Source organism: Neolamprologus multifasciatus, chromosome 7 (assembly GCF_963576455.1).
Source record: "Neolamprologus multifasciatus chromosome 7, fNeoMul1.2, whole genome shotgun sequence".
NCBI lineage: Eukaryota > Metazoa > Chordata > Actinopteri > Cichliformes > Cichlidae > Neolamprologus > Neolamprologus multifasciatus.
The window spans coordinates 362,349-389,961 of record NC_140445.1 but is presented as its reverse complement, the minus strand read 5'-3'; the positions used below and the strand labels follow the sequence as shown (position 1 = coordinate 389,961).

At 42.8% G+C, this 27,613-nt stretch overlaps 1 protein-coding gene and 1 pseudogene across 2 annotated transcripts in view; one reads left to right on the top strand and one right to left on the bottom strand.

Annotated features, from left to right (window-relative positions):
• The window catches only part of LOC146513346 (echinoderm microtubule-associated protein-like 6), a 74,728-nt gene extending 65,713 nt beyond the window's left edge, over positions 1-9,015 (top strand). The window contains 1 exon segment of the mRNA XM_085168972.1: positions 652-9,015. Coding sequence (XP_085025098.1) covers positions 652-848 — 197 coding nt within the window. The 3' untranslated portion in view covers positions 849-9,015.
• A 5,674-nt stretch (positions 9,016-14,689) lies between these two features.
• LOC146513345 (zinc finger protein 277-like) lies at positions 14,690-22,415 on the bottom strand (annotated as a pseudogene). Its single transcript, XR_014875438.1, has 12 exons — positions 21,814-22,415; positions 20,218-20,431; positions 19,861-19,949; positions 19,667-19,749; positions 19,342-19,433; positions 17,304-17,414; positions 17,093-17,225; positions 16,897-16,968; positions 16,558-16,653; positions 15,444-15,485; positions 15,186-15,359; positions 14,690-14,991 (listed from the first exon to the last, which is right to left on the bottom strand). The product of XR_014875438.1 is annotated as a zinc finger protein 277-like (transcript).
• Positions 22,416-27,613: the final 5,198 nt, after the last annotated feature.

Genomic DNA, 27,613 nt, shown 5'->3' with positions numbered 1-27,613 from the left:
AGAGGGAGGAGCACAGAGGGAGGAGGAGCACAGAGGGAGAGCACAGAGGGAGGAGCACAGAGGGAGAGCACAGAGGGAGGAGCACAGAGGGAGGAGGAGCACAGAGGGAGAGCACAGAGGGAGGAGCACAGAGGGAGGAGGAGCACAGAGGGAGAGCACAGAGGGAGGAGCACAGAGGGAGAGCACAGAGGGAGGAGGAGCACAGAGGGAGAGCACAGAGGGAGAGCACAGAGGGAGGAGCACAGAGGGAGAGCACAGAGGGAGGAGCACAGAGGGAGAGCACAGAGGGAGAGCACAGAGGGAGAGCACAGAGGGAGGAGGAGCACAGAGGGAGGAGCACGCAGCAGAGCGCAGGAGTCCTGCTCCTTCAGCCTGTCTCCTCCACATATTCATGCCTGTGAAGGACAAGCTGCAAACCCGCGGAGAGAAACGCCGCCGGCATCGACGCAGATATGAATCTGCACCGTGAACACGTTTCTCTATCTGCTTCTGTCGGTGCGGCGGCGTCGATAACATCTGTGGCGCTGCTGTTTATCACTTACGCCAGCAGAGAGATCGGCCGCGGCGCCCTAAGCTATGGAAATGAGTTTTATTCTTCGGTTGTCACTGCCGTCGTCTTCTTCTTGTTCTTCTTCTTCTCTCCTCCCGCAGTGGGGAAGCTGGTCAGTGAGGAGGAGGTCAAAGGTCAGCGCTGGGCCTCCTGGAGTGGCGTTCTGGGCTCGGAGGTCAGCGGCATCTGGCCTAAATACTCAGCCCAAACCGAGATCAACGCCGTGGACGCCAACCCCTCCGCCGCCGTGCTCATCACCGGAGACGACCTCGGCCTCGTGAAGCTCTTCCAGATTTAAACCTGGTGGGAGTGTCCCCCCACAGAGGGACAAAAGGACCCCCTGATGATCCTCGCCTGAGCCAAGGTGTGGAACTGGGTGTGGGTCCCAATCAGCCAGAGTTTCAGGTGAGTTCATTGTGAAACCTGGCCCCACCTTATCATGCGAAAGGCGAGGATCATCAGGGGGTCCTTTTGTCCCTCTGTGGGGGGACACTCCCACCAGGTTTAAATCTGGGACTCTCCACCATTTGACCTTAGAACTGAAGAAGCCTCTCGGATGAAGGTGAAACGTCTTCAAGTAACTTAAAGAAGTCCAGACGCTTTTCTTTGCAGCTCCTTTCTCTACTGTGCATGATCATGTTTTTATTTTCTATTTTCTCCAACTGTATTTGTCTCATAATGGTGAACACTTCGTGCCTACTGCTTGTGTTATTCGTGCAGTTAATCACACAGCTTTAACTGCACTCACTTTACCATATATCGGTTTTAACACAGGTGTAACTAACAAAACTAACAGTAGCTCTGTTCACCCTCTAAGTGTCCCTGTACATTTTAACTGTGATTCAGCTTCCAAATGAGTTCTGTACACTCAATGTGCGCTTCACTATGTACACCTGTTGAGCTGCTCATTGACACAAATATATAGTCAAATCAATGCATTTAGGGTTATGTACATGTTCAAGATGACTGTTGAAGTTCAAGCCAAGCATCGAAATAAGGATAAAAATGTGATTTCAGTGACTTTGAACAGGTAGGCTGGTTTGAATATCATCATCAGTTCAATGTATTCAAATGGCCTACACACTCACCAGATTTCAGTGAAACACAGCACCTTTCAGATGTGACGGAACTGGAGATTTGCATCATGGATCTGTACCAAAGCTGTCCAACAAAGTACTAGCAAGGTGCATTTAATAAAGTGGAAATGCAAGTCATATTTTTAATTCTGAATGAGTTAAAGTACAGACTGGAATAAATAAGTTCAGAGAATTGACTTGTGTTGCTTTTTCTAAAGACCACCTGACACACATTTGTCTTCTGAGTTTCTCAGTGAGCGTTCAAGCACTGGAAAGAGTAATCTTCCTTTTTGCCAGTGTGTTATTTGTCCTCTCTCGTGGAATTCACTATTTAATATTAGCTTAGCAGGCTGTAGGCAAGACAATGATGCTTGCATCATTTGAAGAGGTTTTTAGTTTTCTTAACTAAAAACCTCTTTGCTGGTGTAGACTGTTTGCCCTACACCACCCTGCTGTGTTGGGCATAAGCTATGTGAATTCATGAGCCGGTCACACTCTTTGCTTATGAACTGACAAAAGAAAATACATTCTCTTTCTATCGAAGGTTCCAGAAGTAATTGTTTCCCACCCCAAAATTCAATATCACTTATTGACTGCTTTTGTGAGATACGCTTGGTGCGTGTGTGTGTTGCTCATGCATCTTGATCAGCATCATGGCACGGCTTCAAAAATGTACAACTACACTAAATTATTTAGAAAGTGTTTCTCATTTCTAGCATATTGTACATCTTTATTTAAACATCAGTGGCATGTCTTACAGAAAATAAAGTAAAACCAGGACACATCACAGATTAGTGCTTTTTCTCATTTCTCGACTCGCACAAAATAATGATGCAATCGTAAGTCTGTCATCCTTTTGCTTATGCAAGTCTCAGTTTACTGTTATGGAGGCCTCAGTTATCAAAGTCTGTCACAAATCGTGCTGTTGTTTACAATAAAAAATGTCACACAAAACATCCGGACAGTTAAAGTTATGGAAGATTGACAAATAATTCACACAAAAAAAAGAAAAAACAAAGAAAACAACATAAAATCTTACATTTTATTACTGGCATTTTTGGCGTCTGACTAAAATATTGCACCAATAGACTAAGAATGATATATGTGCGATCATGGGTAAAAGGATTAGCATGAGAAATGTTTGTACAAAACAGCTTTGCGTGTATAATTGTCAGCTAAACAAAAAGCCCAAACAGCAGATGTTTCATTCCCGAGATGGAAAGCCTCATGGCAATGATAATGAAGGTAAACCTCATTAAAAAAAAAAATACAAAAACAGATACACAAAGATGGTCAAAAAAGAATCTATTCTGGATGCGTTAGCGTCTTCTAGTTGTTGAGGAGGGGTTATAGATGGAGTTGAGTGCTTGCAAAATTACCATAACAGCAGCGGTCCATCAGGAGTTCTGTTTTTGCAACCTGTCAGGAGCAAGATTTTCAGACAGTAACCATGATCAACAGTCACCACAGTCGTGTACATAGCTGCTGCAGTGTTGATGTTTGAAGACTTTGATGAAAGTTAGTGTGCCTGGTTGAGTTACATTCCTAGCATCATGTGGTATCAGAGTGTTGCACATCATTAGTGCCTTACACACACGTATGCTCATGACGGAAAACAAAAAAGTAGTGCACTGAGTGAAAAAAATCAGAAATTGGCAATGTTAGATTGCATCTTTTTTAGTTTTTTCTAATTCTACCTGTCCCAACCTAAAGTACAACATTCCTATCCTACGCTATTATTTCATTTTAAATATTCCATGTAGTATATGAGACCAGGAGAGTTAGAAGACATGCACCTGTCAATGCAGGGAAGAGAGGGAAGGTCATAAGGTCAAATAGTGCCTGGCATAGCTGGACTGGCCTTTTGCCCAGTGGGCCGATGGTGATTTTTCGTTTTTATGGGCCGATGTTTTTTTTTTGTTTGTTGGTTTTCGTAACGGCATAAACAATGAGAGGTGGTGGATTGGCCAGATGCTGGTCGATGTGTAAAAATAACTCAGTGGTTTGGTGGTGGCTATGGCGGAGCTTCCACAGAGGCCAGCAGGTGGATGAGGGAAGGGGGAGGCCGGAAGAAGAGAGACCCGAGGCGGCCGCCGGTCCGAGTGTCAGGTGAACTGAACTTCAGGTAAGAAGTTATGACTGCAGTCTATCTGGGTCAGATAGAAACCAAGTTTAGGTGGAGTTTATTTTCGTTGTGCTGACTTTTTACACTCAGTTACAATAACTCGTACAGTTTCTATACAGCTGGGTGGGTGCTATGATGTTACTGATAGTGAACCTTATTTTATTCATAAGGTTAGTTAGTAGAGTTGCCAACCGTCCTGTAAAAAACCCAATCGTCCCGCATTCAGAGAAAATATTACGCGTTTTGTTAGTGATTCTGTGTTTACGCCGCACAGCTGCTGCTTCTCTAATTTTCTCCCCCTCCCTCTCCTGTTGCTACTTCAATCATGAAACTGATCAATGATCAGCTGATCAACTTTTCTGACGCAAGTCCCGTCTCTCTTGTTTGTTTATCGCCCACTTTGCGCCAGAAAGAGGAAACCGGCGGATGTCGCGTTAAACAACAGCAGCACGTTTAAGCTTGATCAGCTGTTGTTAGAATTTATTTAACATTAATTTCTAGTATCAGCTGATGTTTGCTGGAGTCACAGCTGTAAAAGCTGCTGGTCATGATGTGGGTTTGGATATGTGGTGAGAGGGAAACATGAAGATGAAACCAGGAGATGTCCTTACTGAATCATCAGAGCTGAACAGGTGATGGAGAAACAGGTTTACCTTTTAGGTGACATGGATGAGTTGAAGGGAAGTTATGAACTGTTTCTGAGAGACAAATAACACCAGGATCCTTTTTAGGTAGCTGACTGCTGGTAACTGTGCAGGGGCGGGTCTAGCAAAGTGTTGCCAGGAGGCCAGGTAGGGCATTAACAGGCAGAGGGGGGCACAAAGAAATACTTTTCTTTCTTATTCTAATTTAAAATGTCTCGCTTTTATTAAATAATCATCTGAATCTTACAACCAAAGTTTTTATCTGACGTAAAATGTATAGAAATCATACATATACCAAAAAGACAGTGAACATCACTGTCACCACAGCCTTTGTTTTCATTCAAAGGCTTTATGGCTTTAATACCTGGGGGGCAGGTCTCTAGTCAAAATGCCTGAGTCGATTTTTTGTCCCAGTCCAGCCCTGGTGCCTGGGTATGTTTAGTTCAGTTCCTTTGTCTGAGACCAGGCTGCCATTTATGTACTTTGTTTGAAATGATTCGGCCTCTGTTTAGATGACTTAAGTTTATATCCTTTGAGTAATGTCTATAGAGAGCTAGTTTTGGCTGTGCTGTGTATACAGTGTGTGGTTTGTCTTACTTTCTAACTGATCTTGATATATGGTTTTAAAGCTGTTTGTTAAACCAGTAGTTCATAATTGTGTGAAAACAATAATCTCACTGGAGCCACTCACAGTAGGATCTGTATCTGTTTGTCCAATTTAGAGTGACATGGCTAGTGCCACCTGCTATACTCTGATGCAGGATGGGTGCACCGAGACAGAGAACCTCACAGACGGTGGCAGGGCACCTACTGATTAGAAGGTTGGTGGTTCAATCCCTGTCTGCTCCAGTCTTCAAGTCAATTATCCTTGGGCAGGATACTAACCCCAAGTTGCTCTCCAACTCATCTCTGTATGCGAATATTAAATATGGTTACATTTAGATAATAAGGATGCCACTGTGGGAGAAATTTTACAGAAATACATCTGAACCCAGAACCTTGTTGAAATTTAACAATGCCTTCCACTGCAGCGGCCTAATCTCAGACTTTCTGATAAAACATCGCCACCTAGTGGTGGATTTTTATTTTGTGGTAATTTAGCAAAACTGCATTACACTTATTTGCTTTAAAATAACAGTAAGTACAGCTGCAATAAATGTTAAACAGGGACAATCAGGTATCATTCACCATGCTGATTGTTAAAGGAAGCTAAACATTTCTATTTAAGGTTCTATATATGTACCTGCTAGCTGCCAGCTGGCAGTTAGTTTTGCAATATATAAAGGCCAAGGACATGAAAGCACTGACAATTCAGACTAAATATGCGTGCATATCATTATCTCCTGCTGGCAAAACATACCAGTGTATGTAAACCCTTTATGGATAAAACTTGGCATAATGAAAATTCCCTGGTTATCTAACCTATCCTCCCCCCCCCCCCCCCCCCAGTGCCAGAGTTACTCAAAGTCAAGCTGTGCGCAACACAACACAAGTTCTTCTTTAATAGAAGCCACACATTTGTGGACAGACTCCTTTTTAAATGCCTTAAAAACAAGAAATGAGTAACTTTCTTACAGTCTGCTTTAGTCCTTGCCAGGCAGGTTTCCACCTCAACACTCTAAGCTAAATAAATCTCAAGCACATCAGCGCTTGATCAAGGTTACGCTGGAGAACCAAAGACTTCTGTTACAACATTTGGAATATGAGTCAAATGGGAAAACAGAAGCTTAAGTGAAATCTGCAGCGTTTGTGACAGTGATGAAAACGCAAAAAGACGTTTCCTCTGAGGCAAAAGCTTAAAGTGCCACTGGCAGAATAAAAGGATGCAATTCTCTCTTGCCTTACGTAAGCACTCATGGAACACAATTCTCATCGTAGTTCTCTACAGTAGCTTTTTGAAGCCACTCTTATTCTGCATGGCTTGATTTATGTGCACATCAGCCATCAAATTAATCTCAACCTTTTGAATTTAAAATCTGCTTCAAATTGAAGTGAAGGGTTCAAGAAGCCCAATATTAAATAATTCTGACCATTTACACCTCATTCAGTATTTAATTCAAAGTAGCTCAGCGAAACCAACCTGATGAGTGGGGTGGGGGGCTGCAGGAAAGTGGGGAAGAAAGAACAGAATGTGTGAAATGAACAGTAATTAATGCTGAACAAGGAAGGCTAGAAGAAAAGGCCAGCACACGCTTCTCCCATTCAGTCTGCCACTAATGGGAATATGATTGCATTCTGTCTTTTTTCTCCTCATGAGGGTTCTTTGTCTAATTCAATCAATACTTCAGGGCATTCAATGCACTCTGAGTGGATGCTCTGAATGAGGTGAATCAAAGCAAACCAATTCAGACAGCAAATGCAGCCAGTTTGACCTGTGGTCCAATTTAGCGAAAAGGCAGAAAATGCTTCAATGCTTTGTTCTAAAGAGCCATGCCAAATGGTTCATACGACAACAAAATTTCCAGGAAAAAAAAGAATCTATATCAGAAAAGAGGAAGCACTCAGAGAATGCAAACCTACCCCAAGGCAGCTAACTCTCTGGGCAGTATTTACTTTAAAGGGAATAATATTGTATTTTGTATATAAAAATTATATACAAAGATAATGGATAATAGGTATTGATTTGTAAATAACTGGACAGGAATAACTTGAGCTTATTATATATTAAACTGCATTGTATTTCTAACTAACTCAACTCATTCCCTTTCTCTAGGCAATACATCATACATTTTGGGGTCAACTGGAAAGAAAGGCAGATGTGAAATATAAAAGTGAAATCAGAGATCAGGTGTGACATGATATTTGGATGGAAACTATAATGTGCTAGTTTGAATTCCCATATGCCAGTACCATTCCCTAAATGTTAATAATAATAGACATTTTATGAACATTTGACCTTATATGACTTTGAAGAAAAGGTCAGAGGTCCAAACTAACATGATATGTCACTCCCCATATGCCTATATGTTGTCAGTACAAACAATGGAAGTGAGAAACATAGTTTTAAATAACTCTCCATAGCATTATTATCACTTTGACCTTCAGATCAATCTATTGACCTTGATGAGAAGTCAGGGGTCAAATGTGACGTGGTTTTTTAAATCCTTACACTGTACTTTCTATATGCTGACAGCACACTTGTAACAATTGTAGTTTATAAGGCCTTTTTGTCAGTTTTCTCCCATCAAATCACTGAAGACCATAAAGACATTGGTGGATGTAAGCCAAATTTTAATGGATTGTTAAGTAACGACACCTTACACCCCTGCAAAGTTTTATCGGAATTAATTCAAAACTTTTTCAGCTATCAGCTATCTACAGACAGAATGACACGCATGCATTGAAGTGCTACCAAAAACAAAACGTCCTTCCGGAGATTACAGGAGGTAAAACGAAAAATAACCCGCTGCCAAGAACAGCAGAAACTTCGAGATTAAGTTCAGAAACTCATACTTACTTACTTACTTATTACAACGAAATGAAAAGCTGACTTTCATGTGTGACAGAAGAGAATGCCCCATGTCCTTCACTGAGAAGGCTGAGGATTAAGGTCCACTAAGGATCAGCAGCTACAATGTTTTCTAGCAACCTTTTGAACCCTCCCCAACTCCAATTAACTTCCCAAGTCATGTAACACAAATAGTTGACAGGGATGAATGACAGCTGCCCAAAGGTTCAAACTAAGACCATCTAAAAAGATCACATCTTTAATATGATCTTTAATGGTATATATTCTAAAACAGCATATCTAATATTCATGTAGTTATTATGAATGAAATATAAATCCAAAGCCTCTCCACATCCTGAAATAAACAATCTAACAAGCATAGGTTAACTGGGCTACACAAAAATGAGCAGAAACGGGTCGGATTTTGTAAGCTGCAGATGCAATAAAGGATTCATTTATAGACATGTAGTGATATCTGGCACTTCTAGTGTATCCCCCACCACCCTGTTGCAGATTGCAGATGGTTTGAAGTTCCTCAGTATCATTCCAAGCAAGGACTCACTACCTCTGACCAGGGGCTTCCGAGTCACTAAAGGCCTAACATCATTTAGCATGATCGTGCACCTAAAGTAGACCTGGCAATTATAATAACAGAGCGAAATGCCAGCAACTCTCAGTTGTTGCTGTGAAAGGGGCGTTTGATTTATTTTCCATGTTGGTAATCATTCCTGTGTGTTTTGACCTCAACCTCAATCAGTGCACATGGGGCAAAACATCCACAGTCGTGCACATCACTCAGCTGTTCTCCAGCTCTCCTCCCCCCACTTAAACCATAAAATTGCTTCTGTTTCCTCTCCCCTGCTTTTCCTCTTTCACTGCCCCACATATTTTATCAAAGTCAAGTGATTTCTCTTGTGCAACTGTTCCAGTAAGGCACAATGCTCTGCAAAAAGGCACAAGGCAGAAAACTACTTTAAATTGAAGGGGTGTTTCTTTCTCTAATTTTTTTTTTGTTTTATGTTTTTTTAAGGAAATAATGGATTGTGGTGCGCCACGGTGGTTAGCATGGTCACATCACAGTAAGAAGGTCCGGGGTTTGACTCAGTCAGGGATCTTTTTGTGTGGAGTTTGCACAATCTCTCTGTGAACTCTGGCTTCCTCCAAAAGACATGGATGGGGCTAGGTTAACTGGTGATTCTTAAGCTGTATACCCAATGGTAGTGATTCATTTGTTACACGTTGCTTTGAAGCTGAACAGCTGATCACTGGATGTTCCTGGTGCTGGTTGCCACTCTAATGTATTTCCTATCAGGTCACATGTCAGTCATCAGTATTCTACAATTACCTCCTTCTTCTATTATTTTGCTCATAGCTGCTTGAAGTAATCAAATATTATTTACTTTTTATGGTCTCTGACTGTCATATTGCTGCACAACATGACAGTCAGAATGTGATTCACTGCACTTAGGTAAACAGCATGTTTGTACGAATGACTGTAATACACTTACCTATTAGAAAAAAACTTTTATGAGTCATGTTGATGCTTTTATGGCTAACTGCTGCTGCAGCTGCATTCTGCATTAGGACTCATCAGACTAACACAGCATCCACCCAAAGTAGTAGAAGTAGAAAATGCCATTTATTGGGTTTCCATAGGCAAAATGCAAAGGTGCCAAAAACAGAAGCCCCACATTTGTCTTTGATCTCTGCTGTGCCACAGTTTTCAGTAATTAATTCAAATGAATACCCGAATGATGAGAAAGTTCATTCTTTTGTATATATTCATATTCTTCTGATGGACTAACTGGTTTGGTTTAGTTTGTAGTTCAGTTTTCTCCTTTCCTTCAGCTTCTTATATAGCTTGTGTGTATGTTTGAAAGGTCTATAAAGTAACAAAGTCTATGCTAAAGCAAGTTATACTCTCTTACAGAAAACACTGCAGCTGAACTGCCTTAAACACATTGTGTGTAGTCTAGGCTTTTCTTCTATTACTTATGTCACTGTGTGAAATATTTGCATAATGCCTGCCTTGCAGCTAGTTTGGAATGCCCTCAAACAAGGAACGAGCAACTTTCTTACAGTCTGTTTTTGTTTTGTTTTTAATTTCTTGGCTGAGGCACACTGTGGACTTTAAGGCCCAGTTCCAATATAACCTCAGCATCCTCTTCATATACACTCCCACTCTGATTGCAGCTTAATGTCAAGGGTTAAGTGCAGCTTCAAATCAGTGACCCTTAAGTGGGAGTGGGTTATAAAACCATTCAAAGTCAAGTCTGCATCAGTGCAGACTTACTAAACACACTCATCAAAGACAGTACCAGCAGTGTAACTCTAACTTGTTGTGAACTAATCAGATTACTGTCTTTGTTTCACAAATAATGTAACTCTTGTATTTAAAGGTTAGCTTGTTGCTTTCAAGCTAACCTTTAAAGCGAGTCATTACTGGCAAATATTTCCCTGTTCCTATTGTTCTGACTAAACAAGCAAAACATTAATAATAGTAATAAAGAGTCGGCATACAGCTGCTTACTACCTGAATACTCAGTTCAGTTGTATCAGTCAGGTCAGCTAGCAGAATCTCAAAGAGCACGTTATTGAAGTTTTCACATGACTCTGTGTCAGGCTGATAAGTGTTGAAGCTGTTAAGGTGCTCTGAGTTCCACTTCATATTTCACAGAAGCAAGCTAAGCACACCTCCACAACCATAGTCATAAGGCTAACTGAAGAAGAGAATGACACCACTGCTACTCCTGTGAAAATCTAATGGTTAGTGTTTTGCTAAAGCTGTCACTTGGAGGGAAATAAACAACGTTGTTGCAGCTCACAGAGTGAAAAAGATCCATATTAACACACTATAACACTCGAACAATGATGCACTATCACTGCATTAAGAGACAGGTGTAGAACAGGCTCCACACACTGTGGAAAATCCCCAATAAACCTATCAAAACCTAAATTTATAAATGGATCGCTTTTTTGCATTGCAAAAGTCGCTTTTCTTCATAAGTAATGCTAATCCCTTACTTGATTATGCGTCAACGGCAGAAAACTTCGAATATAAACAATTGCCTTTAAAGTAAACATGACCTTACATATATAAAGGCTAATTTAAAGCTTGTTGACCTGGTGACTCGATCAGGCTCTCTTCCCTACTGTCCTCATTTAAAAGGTGTGCTACAAACCCTAACATTATAGGTTACAGGTGGATTTTGCCATTTCGGTGCAGTTAGCCAAACAACAATCTGCTTAAGAGACAGACAGTGAAAGGATAAACAGATAGTATATCCTTTGTTTCTCACAGAAAAATCATTGCTGCAGCCAGGTGCAGAACAAAACTGATCCCCTTCAACTGTATCAGTGAGTTAATGGTTTTTTCACTAGTTAGCTAACATAATCTAATGTAAGTATTAGCCAAAATCAACCAATCAACCACATGATGTCACATTCTGTTCTGGCAGAAAAGGGCACTAAACATGTTCTATAAACTTGAACTTTAAACACTTGTTTCTTACATCCAGCCTTACAGACAGTTTTAAATCTATGAGCGTTCATAAGAGGGCTCCACAGTTTACATTAGTCTTTAGTGGAGTGTATCATGTCCACTTTAAACGTTAGACAGATGTTGCAACTGATTTGAGTCTGACATGGACAACACTCTACACACTTCAAACAATGAGTTACATTTTTTTTTTTTTTACAAGGGCTACTTACGAAAAATTCATACAATATATTGGTTAAAAAAACTCCAAACAGAAACCCTTCTGATAAATAATAAATGCAGGAGCATTACCGATTAATTTTTTCAGTGCACTTTAGAAGATTAGATCATGGGCTGAGAATGCCAAATGAGAAGCCATGTGAGAGCTGACAGAATTCCACAGAATTCCAGAGGATACCACTCAACTGAACACCAAGACGAATGTAAAAGCTGTTCAGAGTCTATACCACCTGAAGGAGAATTGTTGTGACAAAGGTGCAGGAAACGGACTACACCTGGGGGCAAGCTCAGCATTCTTATGGATGTGGATCCATATATTATTCACTTTATTCAGTAATATGTGGCCTCGTTAATAAAGAACTGACCTGCCTAATGTACTGCAAAGCACATGCACATATAGTTCAGGATCACTGTAACCTCAGTGGCTTTTAATAAACTTTATTTTGGAATTTCATATTTTGATTTTGATTTTTCTAGCCATTCACATTTACTTAATGTAATAAATTAGGTTTTGGGCATCTGTGGCACTATGATATAGATTAATACATGAAAATTGCAGCCTCCCATTTTATTTTTATGCTTCAAGTCTCTTTTGGGGAAAACTACTGTTAATGTCTGTAATATAAGTTCCGCCAGCAGATGGCGCTCGGTGTCTTACGCATCAGAAGCCGACACCTCGCTAGAAGAAGAGTGGTGCACCGAGTAGTTCCTGTTACCTGCTGTTCGTCTGTTTTTACAGGTAAGCTGGGTTCCAAATAATACATATGCAGTGTTGGGGAGTAACAGAGTACATGTACCGCCGTTACGTATTTAAAATACAAAATATGAGTAACTGTATTCCGTTACAGTTACCGTTTAAAAAGGTGGTATTTAGAATACAGTTACTTTGTTGAAATAAATGGATTACACGGCGGTACTTCCCTGTTTCATATTGTGGCGGGTCAGGACTGTTTGGGTTTTGTTTGACAGCTACGTTCTGTTGTTCCAGGCGGCAGCGTTACGGTTGCCATGGTTACAGGGTGACGCTCTCTCTGCGTGTTTCCTGGGTGAGAGAGCGCCTGTTGTTGTTGTCGAGTTTAAGGGTTGATAACGATGAATCACCAGCAGCTGTTGCTAAAAGCACCTTTGTTAGATAGCAAAGTATTTACAAATAATTCTCCCGTTCATTGATCTGAGCATGCGCAGAATGAGCCACAGCGCTCCTTTGATCCTTTGATCTTCTCAAACGATCATTGTGACGTCACGGTCGACATCACATTCTCTGTCACGCCCACCAAGACCTTAAATAGAGCAGCTCGTTTAACAGTTTAATCAGAAGGAGCCAGTTGTTTTAGACAAAGCCAACCTTTGCATTTAAATCATTCACAGATTTAACTTTTTGACACTTTTGAGCATTAAACCTTTAAAGAAATGTCACAGGGAAGCGGAGATCACGCAGACCCACTGCAGCGTACGAGAGATGAACTCAGGCATGAATATGCACAACTCAGGCTTGAAAACTTACGACTCAGGGAAATGAACGCACAACTCTGCGAAAGAAACACACAACGCAGACTAAAAAACACACGACTCAGGGTGAGAAACGCACAACTCAGTCAGAACTACACTGAACTAAGTCAAAACTACATTGAACTCAGTCAAAGCTACAGACAACTCAGTCGAGAAAACACAAAATTGAGCAAAGAGATGGAAGAACTCACACAAACTGTGGGACACATACAGCAGACAACAGAAAGAGAATCCTTTGGTTCGTGGTGTCTAAACCTACTTGGAGAAGGTTTAACTGTTGTCGCATATGTCTTTGCTCTTCCTGCAGCTGCTTTCTGGGTCGCCTGTAAGATTTTCGGCTGAAGCGAATGTCCCACTCTGTGAGGTCATGATTATTATCATGACCTCACAGAGCGGGGATCGCTTGCGTGTGCTTGCATGCACACGTCCCATCGACAATTGTTGATTGTTTATGTTTATGGAAAGATTTACGCTGTGTCACATGAAAATATTCCTTTGCAGCATTTGATTGGAAATAATTACTTTGATTCCATCTCATCTTAAATGAATAGTGTTTAATGTCATTACTGTTTTTAAAGGGTAACTGGTCCACATCCACAATTACAGCTGTAATTGTGGATGTGGACCAGTTACCCTTTAAAAAACAGTAATGATGTTTTCCAGCCACAGTCCACCGACCTGTCATAAATAAGCTGTGCTCTCCTTTGTTTGATTTAATTTTGCCCCTCAACCCCAACCAGTCATGGCAGAAGACCGCCCCTCCCTGAGCCTGGTTCTGCCAGAGGTTTCTTCCTGTTAAAAGGGAGTTTTTCCTCTCCACCGTTGCCAGAGTGCTTGCTCATAGGGGATCATTTGATTGTTGGGGCTGAATTTTTGGATTTCATTTAATTGGCTTGAACTGAAAAACCTAAAAATTCAGCTGAGGGGTTCACATAGTGCAGAGCACTACATTTGTTAACTGCACTTTTTTATTTGTAGATTTTGTAGTTCTTCCTACTACAAAAACTACAAATGAAAACAAGGCAGTTAGCAGCAAATGAAAATAAATAAAAACACATGTAAAAAAATCTGCTACTGCTCTGTGTGTTTACTTCAGTGAACACTGTATGTATGTGTATGTTTTGTGTTAGAAGATTATAGATTGTCCAAAATATCCTACGGCCTGCCAGAGTCCGAAATGAGGATAAAACAGGAAGTTTGGCAGCAGTGAGTTCCTGCAGCGACCTCTCGTTTCTCTCCTCAGTGCTGCAACGTTCGTGAACGTGAGCCTGGACGCGAAGGACGCGGTGAAAACTCTGAGCGCGCTGCAGTTCGGCTCCACCACACAGCAGGTGTCGCTCAGCAAAGCGATGCAGAAAAACAACAGAAACGCCAAATAGGACAGATGTTTCAGGCACGAGACGCCTTTTTGAGGGGACAACAACAATTACAAGTTACAAAGGAAAAATCATTTTTACTCGAGTAATAAACGCATTTTTCAGCTTCACTGCACGAGGCAGAGCAATTACGTTTCAGCTGGACATCATGGCGTCCGCGTGTCCAGCTGTGGAGAGCGACTTTCTTATCTTTACTAAGTAGAGACGTACAGGAAAATAGTTGAGGGAAAGACCACAGGGCCGGACTCAAGCCTGGCTGCGTTCCAGCCATGTGGGATGTGGTCACCATGAGCTCAGCCGACGTCAGAGACGACTTGGAGTCAAACGTACGACACGTGTGCGTCTGTGGTCCTAGCTGCTGCCTCCTCGCTCCTTCAGCAGCTGCCTGAGGACGCTGGACTGTTTCAGCGCTCTCAGGTTAGAGATGGTCCTCCCGCGATGACCGGGATCTTCCTCGCCGCGATGCTCCTCGTCACCGTCGCCTTCCTCGCTGTCAGAGAGCGTGCACAGGAGAGCGTCGTTCTCAGTACGTGGGGAAGTAATACCTGCAGAGCGAGACGAAGTTTAGCGCTCAGGCTCAAATTAGTCCCAACTTAAAAAGGGACGCCGTTTTCATCAGCTGATAAAAATACTGTAACAGCTGTGGCGTTGACCACGTTCATCAGCTGCTGTACGCCAGCTTTAAAGCCCAGCGCTCTCATTGGTTAACTGCGGATCACAGGCGCTTCGTTAAACCTACTGCGGCTGGTCCCAGGCGGACATCTCTGGCAGTTTCATCACGTGACCTTCAGCCGCGATGTGACGCAGGGCGTCCGCCCGGCAGTCGAACGTCCGCGTGCAGCCGTAGCAGCGCTCTGATGGATCTGCCGCCGGATGAAGTTCACCAGTTTGACCTGCTGGTAGAACTTGAGGTCTGAGGGAGGACAGAACATTAGAAACACTCAGAAGGAAGAAATAGAAGAAGACTGCGCTCGGTTACCACGGAGATGTCACTCACTGAGCTCGGTCTTAAGGAGGTGAGGTCGAAGCCGTGAGCCTCCTGCAAAATAATCACAAAACAGAAGGATGTCAGGGTCACGCGCGCGACAAAACCATAAAGCAGAGAGAAACGTTTCTGCCTCTCAGGTGAACTCGTCACTCGTGAGCAGAAAGTCACGTTTGGGAAACTGGTTCCAACTTTAAACCAGAACGTTTAATCAGCGACAAAAATCTGACTGCAGTCGACGTCAAATCCTAGATTTGATTTATTGTTCACGAGTGTTCAGTCTAATTGTTGAATGTTGTCATTGTGTTTCTTAAATTTGTACGGTCTGAGTTCAGTCTATAGGATCGAGACTTTGTCTCTGAGCTCTCCAGCCTCTCTGTGCTGGAGCTTTTATTGCAGATGCATCCTGACAGATCTGCTTCTTCTGTTGTTGCTTCCTGCTTTTATGATCACACACACACACACACACACACAGACACACACACACACACACACACACTACACACACACACACACACACACACACACACACACACACACACACAGACACACACACACACACTGCCTTGTCTTAGAACCATTGGGGGGTTTTATGGTGGGAGGTGCTTGTGTTGTATTGTAACTGTGATGTTAATAAATAGCTACGGGGAAGCTGCTCTTTGAAGGATTTTTACCTGAGACAGGAGCGGGGGCTCCAAGAGCTGCTTCTTGACCAAAAACTTCCCTCGTTCGCGAGTGAAAAACTGGTTGAAGATGTTCTGTTATGTCTTGTTTTCTTCATGATGAATAAGTCTCTAAACTAGCGGGCATGTGGAAACACAGGCCCAACGACGAGGAAACATTTTTATTTTTAGTCATGTATTTATTTGGAAACTTTTCAAAATAAAAGGCGCTTCATTTTAAAAGCTCTTCAGCTTCGGTCCATCTGTGTGTGAGGGCACTTTTTAAGTAAAATCCATGTTTTGTGCTAACGATGGATTCACATGTTTGCAGAGACCTCAGGAAGCAGATCGTTTCCTGTTAGCGTGCACCGTCTCCGTTCTCCCAGAATCCTTTGCAGAATCGTTTCAGGGAAGAAAAGCAGAAAACGATATTTTCCTTCTCTGAAACCTCTACGTTCCCGTACCTTCATATGCGCGTAGATCTGCTCCAACGTCTCCGATTGGTGTTCACAGAACAGACACACTGCAGAGACCGGATGAGCCTGCCAGTCCGACCATCACTGCGGACGATACGGAGATGACACGAGCAGACGTTCACACAGGATCAGAGGAGGAGGAGGAAATGGACTCGATTTAAACTTTTGCATCCATGCACTAACTGCACCATCTGGTGGTAGAAACTGGTATTACATGCACGTGCAGCCCGGCCCGGTTTTTGCCTTTAACACGACACCGAGCAGTCTGTATGATACGAATCAGGACACTTTAGTTAATGCCGTCCTCACAGAGCTACACGAGGATACTTACTCATCCTCATCATCCACCAGCTCACGGTCATCTTCGCTTTGCACCTCCTCCCACGTTTTTCCCAGTTCCTGACAGGACAGGAAGGACGCTTTAAAATCAGAACAATACATTAAGGTCGTGCGTTTGCTTCTACAGAACTGCTTTGTTTATCCTGACGTGGAAGCGTGTGGCGAGCGCGTCGCTGGCTTTTACCAGGTAGTTGATGACGTAGAAGCGGTCGTACTCGTGGTTTTTGGCGTTGATGCGGCGGTGAGCTTTTTTCCTCATGTGATCCTTCAGCGTGGTTTTGTCTCGAAACATTTTCTCGCAGTACAGACACTGCAGACTGAAGCGAGGGGAGCAAAATGAAAAGGCGCGCGAAACAAAACTTAACGCTGTGAGTAAAAAGCAACGATTAGCGTACCTGTCCAGTTTGTCCTGCAGCGTGTCGAGGAACTCGCTGCAGTAGACGATGTTGTCCGGCAGTCCGATGCTGAAGGAATGCTCTCTGGCCATGTGGTTCAGCAGAGACGACCTGGAAACAGCACGTGGAGCCATTTTTAATAAACAAAAGAAAACATCAGCTGACATCATCACTGTTAGCACTGCGCTGCAGTCCTTTGGGCTTCGTCCACAAGTTCCCATTTGGACAAGACTTCAAGATCCATACAGCGTGCCCATAGTGGCAGCCAGAGGGAAGCAGCCTCTCTCGCCATGGGACGCTGCATCTCCAAATGTGAGGAGACCCGGAGCGGACACGGGTTATGTCTCTCGGCGTCCTCCCGCAAGGAGCTGGAGATGGTGGCTGTGCAGAGGGAGGCCGAGCATCTGCGAACCAACACAGTGACTGAAAATGGATGGATGGAAGCTTAACTGGAGGTAAAGACACAGATCCACACAAGAACTGTGGGAAACACCAGTGAGGAGCCATGAAGCCAGATAACACACACCATGAGTTAAACTGCAGGAATGTCCTTAAAGACATAAAGACTTGGATGGCCACTAACTTTCTGCTTCTTAGACTCAGATAAAACTGAGGTTATTGTACTCGGCGCTGAAAAGCTTAGAAATATGGTATCTAACCAGATTCTTACTCTGGATGGCATTACCTTGGCCTCCAGTAACACTGTGAGGAACCTTGGAGTCATTTTTGACCAGGATATGTCCTTCAACGCACATATTAAACAAATATGTAGACTGCGTTCTTCCATTTGTGCAACATCTCTAAAGTTAGAAATATCCTGTCTCAGAGTGACGCTGAAAAACTAGTTCATGCATTTATTACTTCCAGGCTGGACGACTGTAATTCATTATTATCAGGATGTCCAAAAAACTCACTGAAAAGCCTTCAGTTAATCCAAAAATGCTGCAGCAAGAGTCCTGACAGGGACTAGAAAGAGAGAGCATATTCTCCTGTTTTGGCTTCCTGTTAAATCCAGAATTCAAAATCCTGCTCCTCACATACAAGGTCTTAAATAATCAGGCCCATCTTATCTTAATGACCTTGTAGTACCAATATCACCCTATTAGAGCACTTCGCTCTCGCTCTGCAGGCCTACTTGTTGTTCCTAGAGTATTTAAAAAGTAGAATGGGAGGCAGAGCCTTCAGTTTTCAGGCCCTCTTCTGTGGAACCAGCTTCCAGTTTGGATTCAGGAGACAGACACTATCTCTACTTTCAAGATTAGGCTTCAAACTTTCCTTTAAAGCATATAGTTAGGGCTGGACCAGGTGACCCTGAATCCTCCCTTAGTTATGCTGCAATAGATGTAGGCTGCCGGGGGATTCCCATGATGCATTGAGTTTTTCCTTTCCAGTCACCTTTCTCACTCACTATGTATTAACAGACCTCTCTGTATTGAATCATATCTGTTATTAACCTCTGTCTCTCTTCCACAGCATGTCTTTATCCTGTCTTCCTTCTCTCACCCCAACCAATCACAGCAGATGGCCCCGCCCCTCCCTGAGCCTGGTTCTGCTGGAGGTTTCTTCCTGTTAAAAGGGAGTTTTTCCTTCCCACTGTCACCAAAGTGCTGCTCATAGGGGGTCATATGATTTTTGGGTTTTTCTCTGTATCTATGAAGCGCCTTGAGGCGACTTTTGTTGTGATTTGGCGCTATATAAATAAAATTGAAAATTTAAATTGAGGAGCCAGTCACACCTTCATGCCATTCATGAACCAGTGCACACCTGCACAGGTCTGAGACCTGACCCTTAGCAGAAGAGGAAGAAGGATGAGGAGCTGCACTGGTCTCAGATCAGCTTCTTGGTTCAGACTCGGACATGTCACTGAATGATGTTTATGGAATTATGCGTCAAAGCAGCTTTTTGGGATCATAAGAGGATGACTACAGGAAGCAAAGAAGCTTTTAGTCACATGATTTCAGGAAGCTTTACCTTCTGTCTGCTTTAATCTAACACACGTGAGGTTTCCAGGACTGATGGGAATCCTGCGGCGCTTTACCTGTTCCCCGTGAACTCTTCGCTGCAGAACATGCAGAGACGATGGAAGCTGCTGACGTCTCGCTCCTTCTGCTGCTGCTCCAGGACCTCCTCCTGTGGGAGCACAGAAGAAGAGCTCAGAGGAATTCTTCAGAAAACTACCTCAGAGTGCTCAGATATTTAAAGTGCAGAGGTTACAACGACACAAAGTGTGTAAAATCATCACTCAAATCTGCAATTTTTCTGATTTTTCCTGATTTTCAGACCTCAAAATAAAGTTTAAAAGAAACGAAACTTCCAGCAGCACAAGATTCACTCAGGATGCTCCGAGTGTCACGTCTCCTCACCAGTCGTTTCTGCTGCAGCTTCTCTCGGAGGACTCGGTCTTCTGGAAGGACGTCACACAGCAGGAAGTAGTCCTCCTGCTTCTCTGTCAGGTCAGCGAGGAAGACGAGTTTTTAATGAGTCATTAATCAGCTGGAGGAAGTGTACGTGGTTCACTTTGAAAGGTCAGGTCCTCTGTGGGTTTGAGTGAACTCACCGACTGGGCCCGTGGAGTTGGTTTTGATGACGCTGCAGAAATCTGTGACCGGCTGCTCGAGGAATCTGCCCTTCCAGTACAGCAAGTACCTGATGGAGGAAACTCGTCAGTAAAAACCGCAGCCAGGTATCCAGGCGCACAGAAACACTTCGTCACGGTTCATAAAAGCAGCACACTAACAGGCGTGGACATGCTGGACTTGTTGTATATATTTATACTTGTAAGGTAAGGGTTTCCCCCATCACCCCAAATAATCACATTAAGTCTTTGGTGAAATGATCGAGTTCCAAATGCTAAAAACATCCAAACGTGTTCCCGAGAGTTAAACGAGTGAGCCGGAGCATGTGTGGCTCGTACTTTGGGACGTCTGCGATGAGTTTGACGTCGGCGATGACAAGCTTGTGCTCCATCAGCAGGTGTCTGAGGAGGACGTCTTTCCGCGGCGGTGGGACGGACTCAGAGCAGAACAGGCAGACCAGCGGCTCGGAGCCGGGACATTGAACACCGGGAGGGCTGGAGGTGTCAGCCGGCTGATCGGGGAAACACAGCGGCTCCAGAATGCTGTCCTTACCTGAGAAAGCAGAAGAGAGACTACACCTTATATACCACACACACTCTACTCCAGACCAGGTGAGTCAAAACCAAGTGGAAGCGAGAATGTACAGCCTGGCATGAAGAAGCATTTCCGTCTGATCTACAAAAATCTGTCTGAATACAATTATTTTCATCACCGTGGGGACAAAACTATGATCTAAAAGTTTAAAAAAAAATAATTAATTAACTCATTAATCGAGCTCAGACTTTACACGCTGTTAAATCCTGAATAAACTTCACAGCTGTCAGACTGAGTGTACTGACTGAATATATGCTGTGTCCCATTTCAGGGTCTGCACGCTTGAAGTACGCATTTTAAGTGCGGTTACGTCACCGCCACGCGACGACGGCTGTCCCAATTCGAAGTGTACTTCAAATGCATACTCCAAATGCGCCGTCGATTTCTCCAAATATCAAGCGTGGTCCGGTGCACGCTTCGTGGTCCCATATATCCCACAATTCATAGCGCGACGGTGGGTGTGGATAATTTTGCCGCAAAATACGACAGAAGGGAGCGGCCAAGAGTGAACTGTCAAAAGTAAGTACTGAACGTGACGTCACTTAATCATGTGCGAATGTTTAATAACGAAGAACATTAAAACATTACTATTGGCCACATGTCGGCAAAGTTGTGTGACATTAGTGATGTTTGTACTTTCAGTGTTTACTTGGTTTTAAAGCATATATATATATATATATATATATATCATAATAATCTGACAATAATATAATATTGGCCATAATATATTTACATTACCACAGTGAGATGATTTTAGTCTCATGAACAACAAGAGCTAATTGTTATTTACTAACTAATCTTAAATGACTGGTCAGTACAGAAATGAATCCCAACAATCATGTTTTACAGTCCCGTGGTCTCAGCCTCAGATACTCAACTAATCAAAGTGATGTCATGACAAAACATTTTTCTCCTTCATTTCTGTCAAACAAAGCTGTATGTAACGTTCCTCGCGGTTAGTATCATGGTTGCTAGGCAACCTGAACAGCGCAACGAAGGGCTAGACCGTCCCATTTCACAAGCCTCTCTCTTCCGCACTTCTCGTACTTATAGTACGCACCGTACGTAGTACGCGTAGTGCGCGTACTTCAAGCGTGCAGACCCTGAAATGGGACACAGCTATAGAGATTGCTGTATAATCAGAGTTAGCAGCCCAGCTATTTCCTAGCCTGCTAGCTTAGCCGGGCGGGTTCCCGCCTGCTTTTCAGATTTTTTTAGCCTTTTTTCTGCTCATTGTGAATTCCCACAGACTCGGAGAGTCACCGACACCCAAACCTTTGCACGCAGACCACCAGATATCAGCATTAAAGCCGCGGACACGTTTAAAAAGTCACACTTACCGTCTTTACTCGGCTCACTGGCGGCCATGTCTGGTGTCACGTGGTACAAATAACACAAATCGAACCAATCGCAGGCCGTAAAATGCCAACGAAGCGCCTTCGCGGACCCCCGGTAAAACACGAATTAGAAAAGGTGCATTCAAGTGGTTCAAGGAAATATAAAAACTTAAGTTTCGAAAGCTGAAGGTTAATTAATGTGAATGAAGTTGACTAACATGTAACATTGGACGTTGTTGCATATATATAGCAAATAATATAAATCACATGAACACTCAGATCCTCAAGATATACCTGAGAGTGTTCTCTGAACATGAAAGTTTAGTGTTCATAAATCCCCATTTATTAACATTACATTAGCATATGTGTCCTCCACTCTATTACAATTTTTTAAATGAAACGTTATTTGTGAATGTGTACCATGTGTACAGGTGTAAGGTTGGTCTGAAAATAACATTTGAGTTTCTGTACAGGGGGGCACAAGAAGGCTGGATATGGTGCAAATTCTTAAATAAATGACCCAAGGTTTATACGTGAAGTCAGTTTTAAGGTGGAGTGGCTGCTGATGACACACAGCTCATCATCCAGCTTGGATTCGGGAATTCAGTGGAAGCACGTTTGTCAAAGACCACTGGGGGGCACAAACAGCTCGGTGTTCATCCTGCAGTCTGACTCACTCTCAGGTTTGGTGCTGTTATTCTCAAAACAAAAAACTATATAGATAAAAGCAATGACAGCAATACTGCATAAATAATAAACCTTTCTCCCTTTAAGCACAGAATGAAAATATAAAACACACTGTCAGCTGTTTTTTTAATATTGCAAATACATACATGATGTGATGTCATGCCATGGTGATAATCTCATATATGACACGTTATTATGACTCTGTAGTCACCGAAAAGTGCTCAGAGTCAGTCGTTGTGACTGCAGTTTTTTAGTCCACATAAAAAACAAAGTATTTCACAAACACTTTGGACCAGTATATAAAAAAAATCTTTTGAGTTTTAAAAGTTCATGTTCACTGGCGCACACACTACCAGACACTCCTTCTCCATGCTTCATGGTGGGAACCATGCATGTAGAGACCATCGTTCACCTTTGTGGAACCAAAGATCTCAATTTGGACTCATCACACACAAAGCACAGATGGTCTAATGTCCATTCCTTGTGTTTCTTGGCCCAAACGAATCTCCTCTGCTTGCTATTTGACCATAAAGGCCTGATTCACACAGTCTCCTCTGAACAGCTGATGTCGAGTGTGTCTGTTACCGGAGCTCTATGTGGCATTTATCTGCGCTCTGATCTGAGTAGCTGTTAACTTGGCTGGTGGATGAATGTATCCTCAGCAGCAGAGGGACTCTGGTCTTGCTTTCCTGGGCAGTCCTCGTTGTGAGCCAGTTTCTTCTTCGTAGCGCTTTATGGTTTTTTTGTGAGTTTTTGGCAATTTCCTGGATTGACAGACTGTTGTTTCCTTCGCTGATTGTTCTTGCCAAATAGAGCTGTCAGCTGTGTGCTAGGCCTGCACAATAAATTTAAAATTTATTGTCATCGCAACATCAGCCTGTGCGATGGGCCCGTTGCTAAGACGGCGTAAACTGCGATAATTTGGTACCTTAAAATGTTTACACACGTGTTTTAAAGAATTTGCCAATCAAAGAAACCCCTTTACACATTGGACCAGTCGAATAGAGCCCTTCACGGCATTAACCAATCAATGGATTAGAGCCCGCCTCCTATGTAGTGTGGGGAGCGAACAACGCTGCAGCAACGAGTCGGAGTTGTAATGGCTGAGAGCGAGACGCATGACGAGAACGCTACTGACTATGAACTCGTGGCTAAAAAAATAGTACCTCGCTTATTTGGAGGTACTTTGGATTTGTAAAGATGACGTTCTCCAACACAGGTGCTCTGCAACACTTGCCGAACACTCGTGGCAACCACCAGAGGAACACGACTCCACCATCATCTTCAACAACCACAGAGAACTGTTTGAAGAGTTCCAGAAGACAGGGCTAGCTAATGTTGCTAATGTTAAGACAAAGAGCGCCGCAGCCAACAGCCGTCTCTGTATCAGAGTTTTTCAGTGGAACTCCTTATGAGAAAACGTCGAAGCGCTACAAAGAAATAACAGAGGCCATTACACATTTTTTGACAAAGACATGATGCCTATAAATACAGTTAGCAGAGACGGCTTCACCAGTCTGATACATAAAGTGGACCGGAGATACCGCATCCCCTCACGAAACTACTTTTCCCATGTCGCCATTCCACAAATGTACGAAACATGCGGCAAGACTAGGGGTGGCTTTTAATAATCGATCGCAAGTCATATCGTTATCGCAATATTGATCACAGTTATCGCACATCGCAGGTTTTCCTAATATCGTGCAGCCCTGCTGTGTATCAACCTGACTTCTAGTCCCAACCAGATTCAGAAGGCAAGAAATTCCAGGATTCCAGCTTTGGAGTTAATACACCTGTGAAGTGAAACCATGTCAGGTGACCATGAAGCTCGCTGAGAGAAGGCCGAGGGTTTAATTACATGTGTTCATCCATAGTTTTGATGCCTCCAGTGAAAATCTGTAAATAGTCATTAAAATAAAGAAGAACCATTATATTTATATAAATATTATATATTTGTGATTGTTATTTATGTTTTGCATATTTTAGTACTTATTTCTGAGAATTTCTTGTTCTATTAATTGTAGTTATTTGTAATGTTTTACTCGTTGTTTGGTAGCATGCTGCAACACTGAGACCTGAGATGTCGCGGTCTGTGTGGCAGACTGTGAGGATGCGGGAAAAGGACCTAAATGCTGGACTCTGCAGTAAACAGTGCGTTGATTTAATTCAATTCAATTCAATTCAATTCAATTTTATTTATATAGCGCCAAATCACAACAAATGTCGCCTCAAGGCGCTTCATAGATACAGAGAAAGCCCAACAATCATATGACCCCCTATGAGCAGCACTTTGGCGACAGTGGGAAAGAAAAACTCCCTTTTAACAGGAAGAAACCTCCGGCAGAACCAGGCTCAGGGAGGGGCGGGACCATCTGCTGTGATTGGTTGGGGTGAGAGAAGGAAGACAGGATAAAGACATGCTGTGGAAGAGAGACAGAGATTAATAACAGATATGATTCAATACAGAGAGGTCTGTTAACACATAGTGAGCGAGAAAGGTGACTGGAAAGGAAAAACTCAATGCATCATGGGAATCCCCAGCAGTCTACATCTATTGCAGCATAACTAAGGGAGGATTCAGGGTCACCTGGTCCAGCCCTAACTATATGCTTTAGCAAAAAGGAAGGTTTTAAGCCTAATCTTAAAAGTAGAGATAGTGTCTGTCTCCTGAATCCAAACTGGAAGCTGGTTCCACAGAAGAGGGGCCTGAAAACTGAAGGCTCTGCCTCCCATTCTACTTTTAAATACTCTAGGAACAACAAGTAGGCCTGCAGAGCGAGAGCAAAGTTCTCTGATGGGTGATATTGGTACTGTGGGGTCATAAATAATAAGTATGATTTAGTCTGATGCTTGCAGTGTTAGTGCAAACAATAATCAAAGCAATCTGGATTTTTCCAGCAGTGCCACTAACACAGATGTAGTGATGGACAGGTGTGACACAGATGTTTCTGATGCCCCTCGTGGTTCTGTCAGGACATCATTAGAGTGACATGAAAACCTTCAGATGTTATGATGTTACTCTTTCAAACCCTTTCGCCGCCCTCTCTCTCCCTCTGGAGGTGATGCTCTCTCGGCCTCCCTGCGGCTCCTCGTTCTGCTCGAGCAGGCCGCTCAGGTGCGTTCAGGTGCTGCATTATTCACACCGAGCCGGGGGCTCTAATTAAACCCTGGAGAGAAGCGAGGCGAGGCGGCCTCGATCAGCCTGGATATGATGAGGATTTCTGATTTAGACCGTGACTTCAACACGAGCCGCATCAATCTTCTTTTTTTTCTCCCTCCAAGCCTGAACGCTGTAACTCAAAGAGCACAGGGTTCCTGATGCTTCAGGTGAAGCAAAAGCACGTTTGGAGGCCTGGACGTCCACGCCGAAGCTCAGAGTGCTAAAATATCCACACAGCAGCAAACCGAGTGTGCCTGACTGCTTCTAAACTGAATCACTGCATCCCAGTGTCATAGTTTACTGTGACAAACCTCTATCTGCATACACAGAACATCACAACAAACTGAATCAAGTCTACTTTTGCAAAGAGACGTTTACAGATTTACTTTGTTGTGACATGCTGAGTCTGTCTGAGAGGGTCTGGAAGCTCTGGGGGGGGATTTTTCTGGAGACTCCCACCAGGTGATCTGTGAAATCACCTTCAGAATAAAAGTGGTCACCTGGACCTTTATCAACACAAGAAAGCGCTCACAGTCAGTCACTAAAAGCAACAAATAGTTCAATCCAATCACTGAGCAACCAGCTGTGTTGTCTTGTTGTCAGGAGATTGCCGTCTTATTTTAAGTTTAGCGTGACATAATGCAGCTGGAGTGTTAGGACTGCCTGAGAATATCTGTAAAACAATCAATATTTATCAAACACAGTATTTACATGCTGCAGTTCCTCCAACGTCCACCAGAGGCTCCAGCGGTTAAAATGTTAAAATGTCCGCCTTCAATGGATCCTTTCGTCCCTCATAGCAACTGTAGCAACGACAATGTTTTTATAAGTCGCCCGCAGAGATGGGCAGTAACGTGTTCTTGTAACGTGTTACTTGTAACGCGTTACTGTAATCTGATTACTTTTTTCAAGTAACGGTAAAGTAAGGGATTACTATTGCAAAATGGTAATTAGATTACCGTTACTTTCCCGTAGGAACGCTGCGTTACTGCGTTACTAAAACCGTGATTTTTTTGCGAGAATGTCTCATGACAGTGACGTAAGCGAGTGCGACGTTCGTGACAACAGCTGTGTGCAGATCAACAATGGATCATATATCGAGTGCAGAGAGAGTATGAGCGTGCAGCGTTTAAAGCGTGGAAGTACTGACCTTACTTTGAGTTTGATTCCATAAAAAGTGACAAAAACATTAGTGTCCGTTGTGCGTGGGAAGAAAACTTCTTTTTACAGCAAAAAAACCCTAAACTTCCAAACAAGCACCGAGTAGCTACGACGTAATGGGAAACTCACAGAGAAACTCGCGGATTCTTCCACTGACCGCTGCCACCTGCACCAGGGTAACCCTCCGCCTACCCCACTCCTGCTTTACAGGTGAAATATAGAGCAACAGGACCGCTAGTCTTTGACTTTATTTATTTTCTGCTGTGTTTTACTTGCATCTATTTGAAAGACTGAGTGTAAACACACAAAATATTTTATTTTATGTGCTGGAATGTGCAGAAAATAGGTTTAAATGTTAAACTAATTTCTTCAAGTCAGAGAATGTTGCAGATAATTAAATTTTTGCTTGATGCATAAAGTTAAAAGATTAAAACTAATAAAACAAGTTTTAAAAAGAACTTTTCCATTTGATTACATTTTGTATGATGATTATGCAGAAAAGTAGAATTGGGCTGAAGATCTATCGCTTTATCACCTATTCAGGTTGTAAATCGTGTTTTTAAAAGTAACTAAGTAACTAAGTAACTAAGTAATTAATTACTTTTAAAAATAGTAATCAGTAAAGTATGGGATTACTTTTTGGAGGAAGTAATCAGTAATTAGTTACTGATTACTTTTTTCAAGTAACTTGGCCAACACTGGTCGCCCGTTTGAATTGTATTAAGGATTAAATTTTGCATTACTAGGGGCGTGGCCTATTTGAGTGACAGGTGGATGGTGACACAGGCGAGAGCT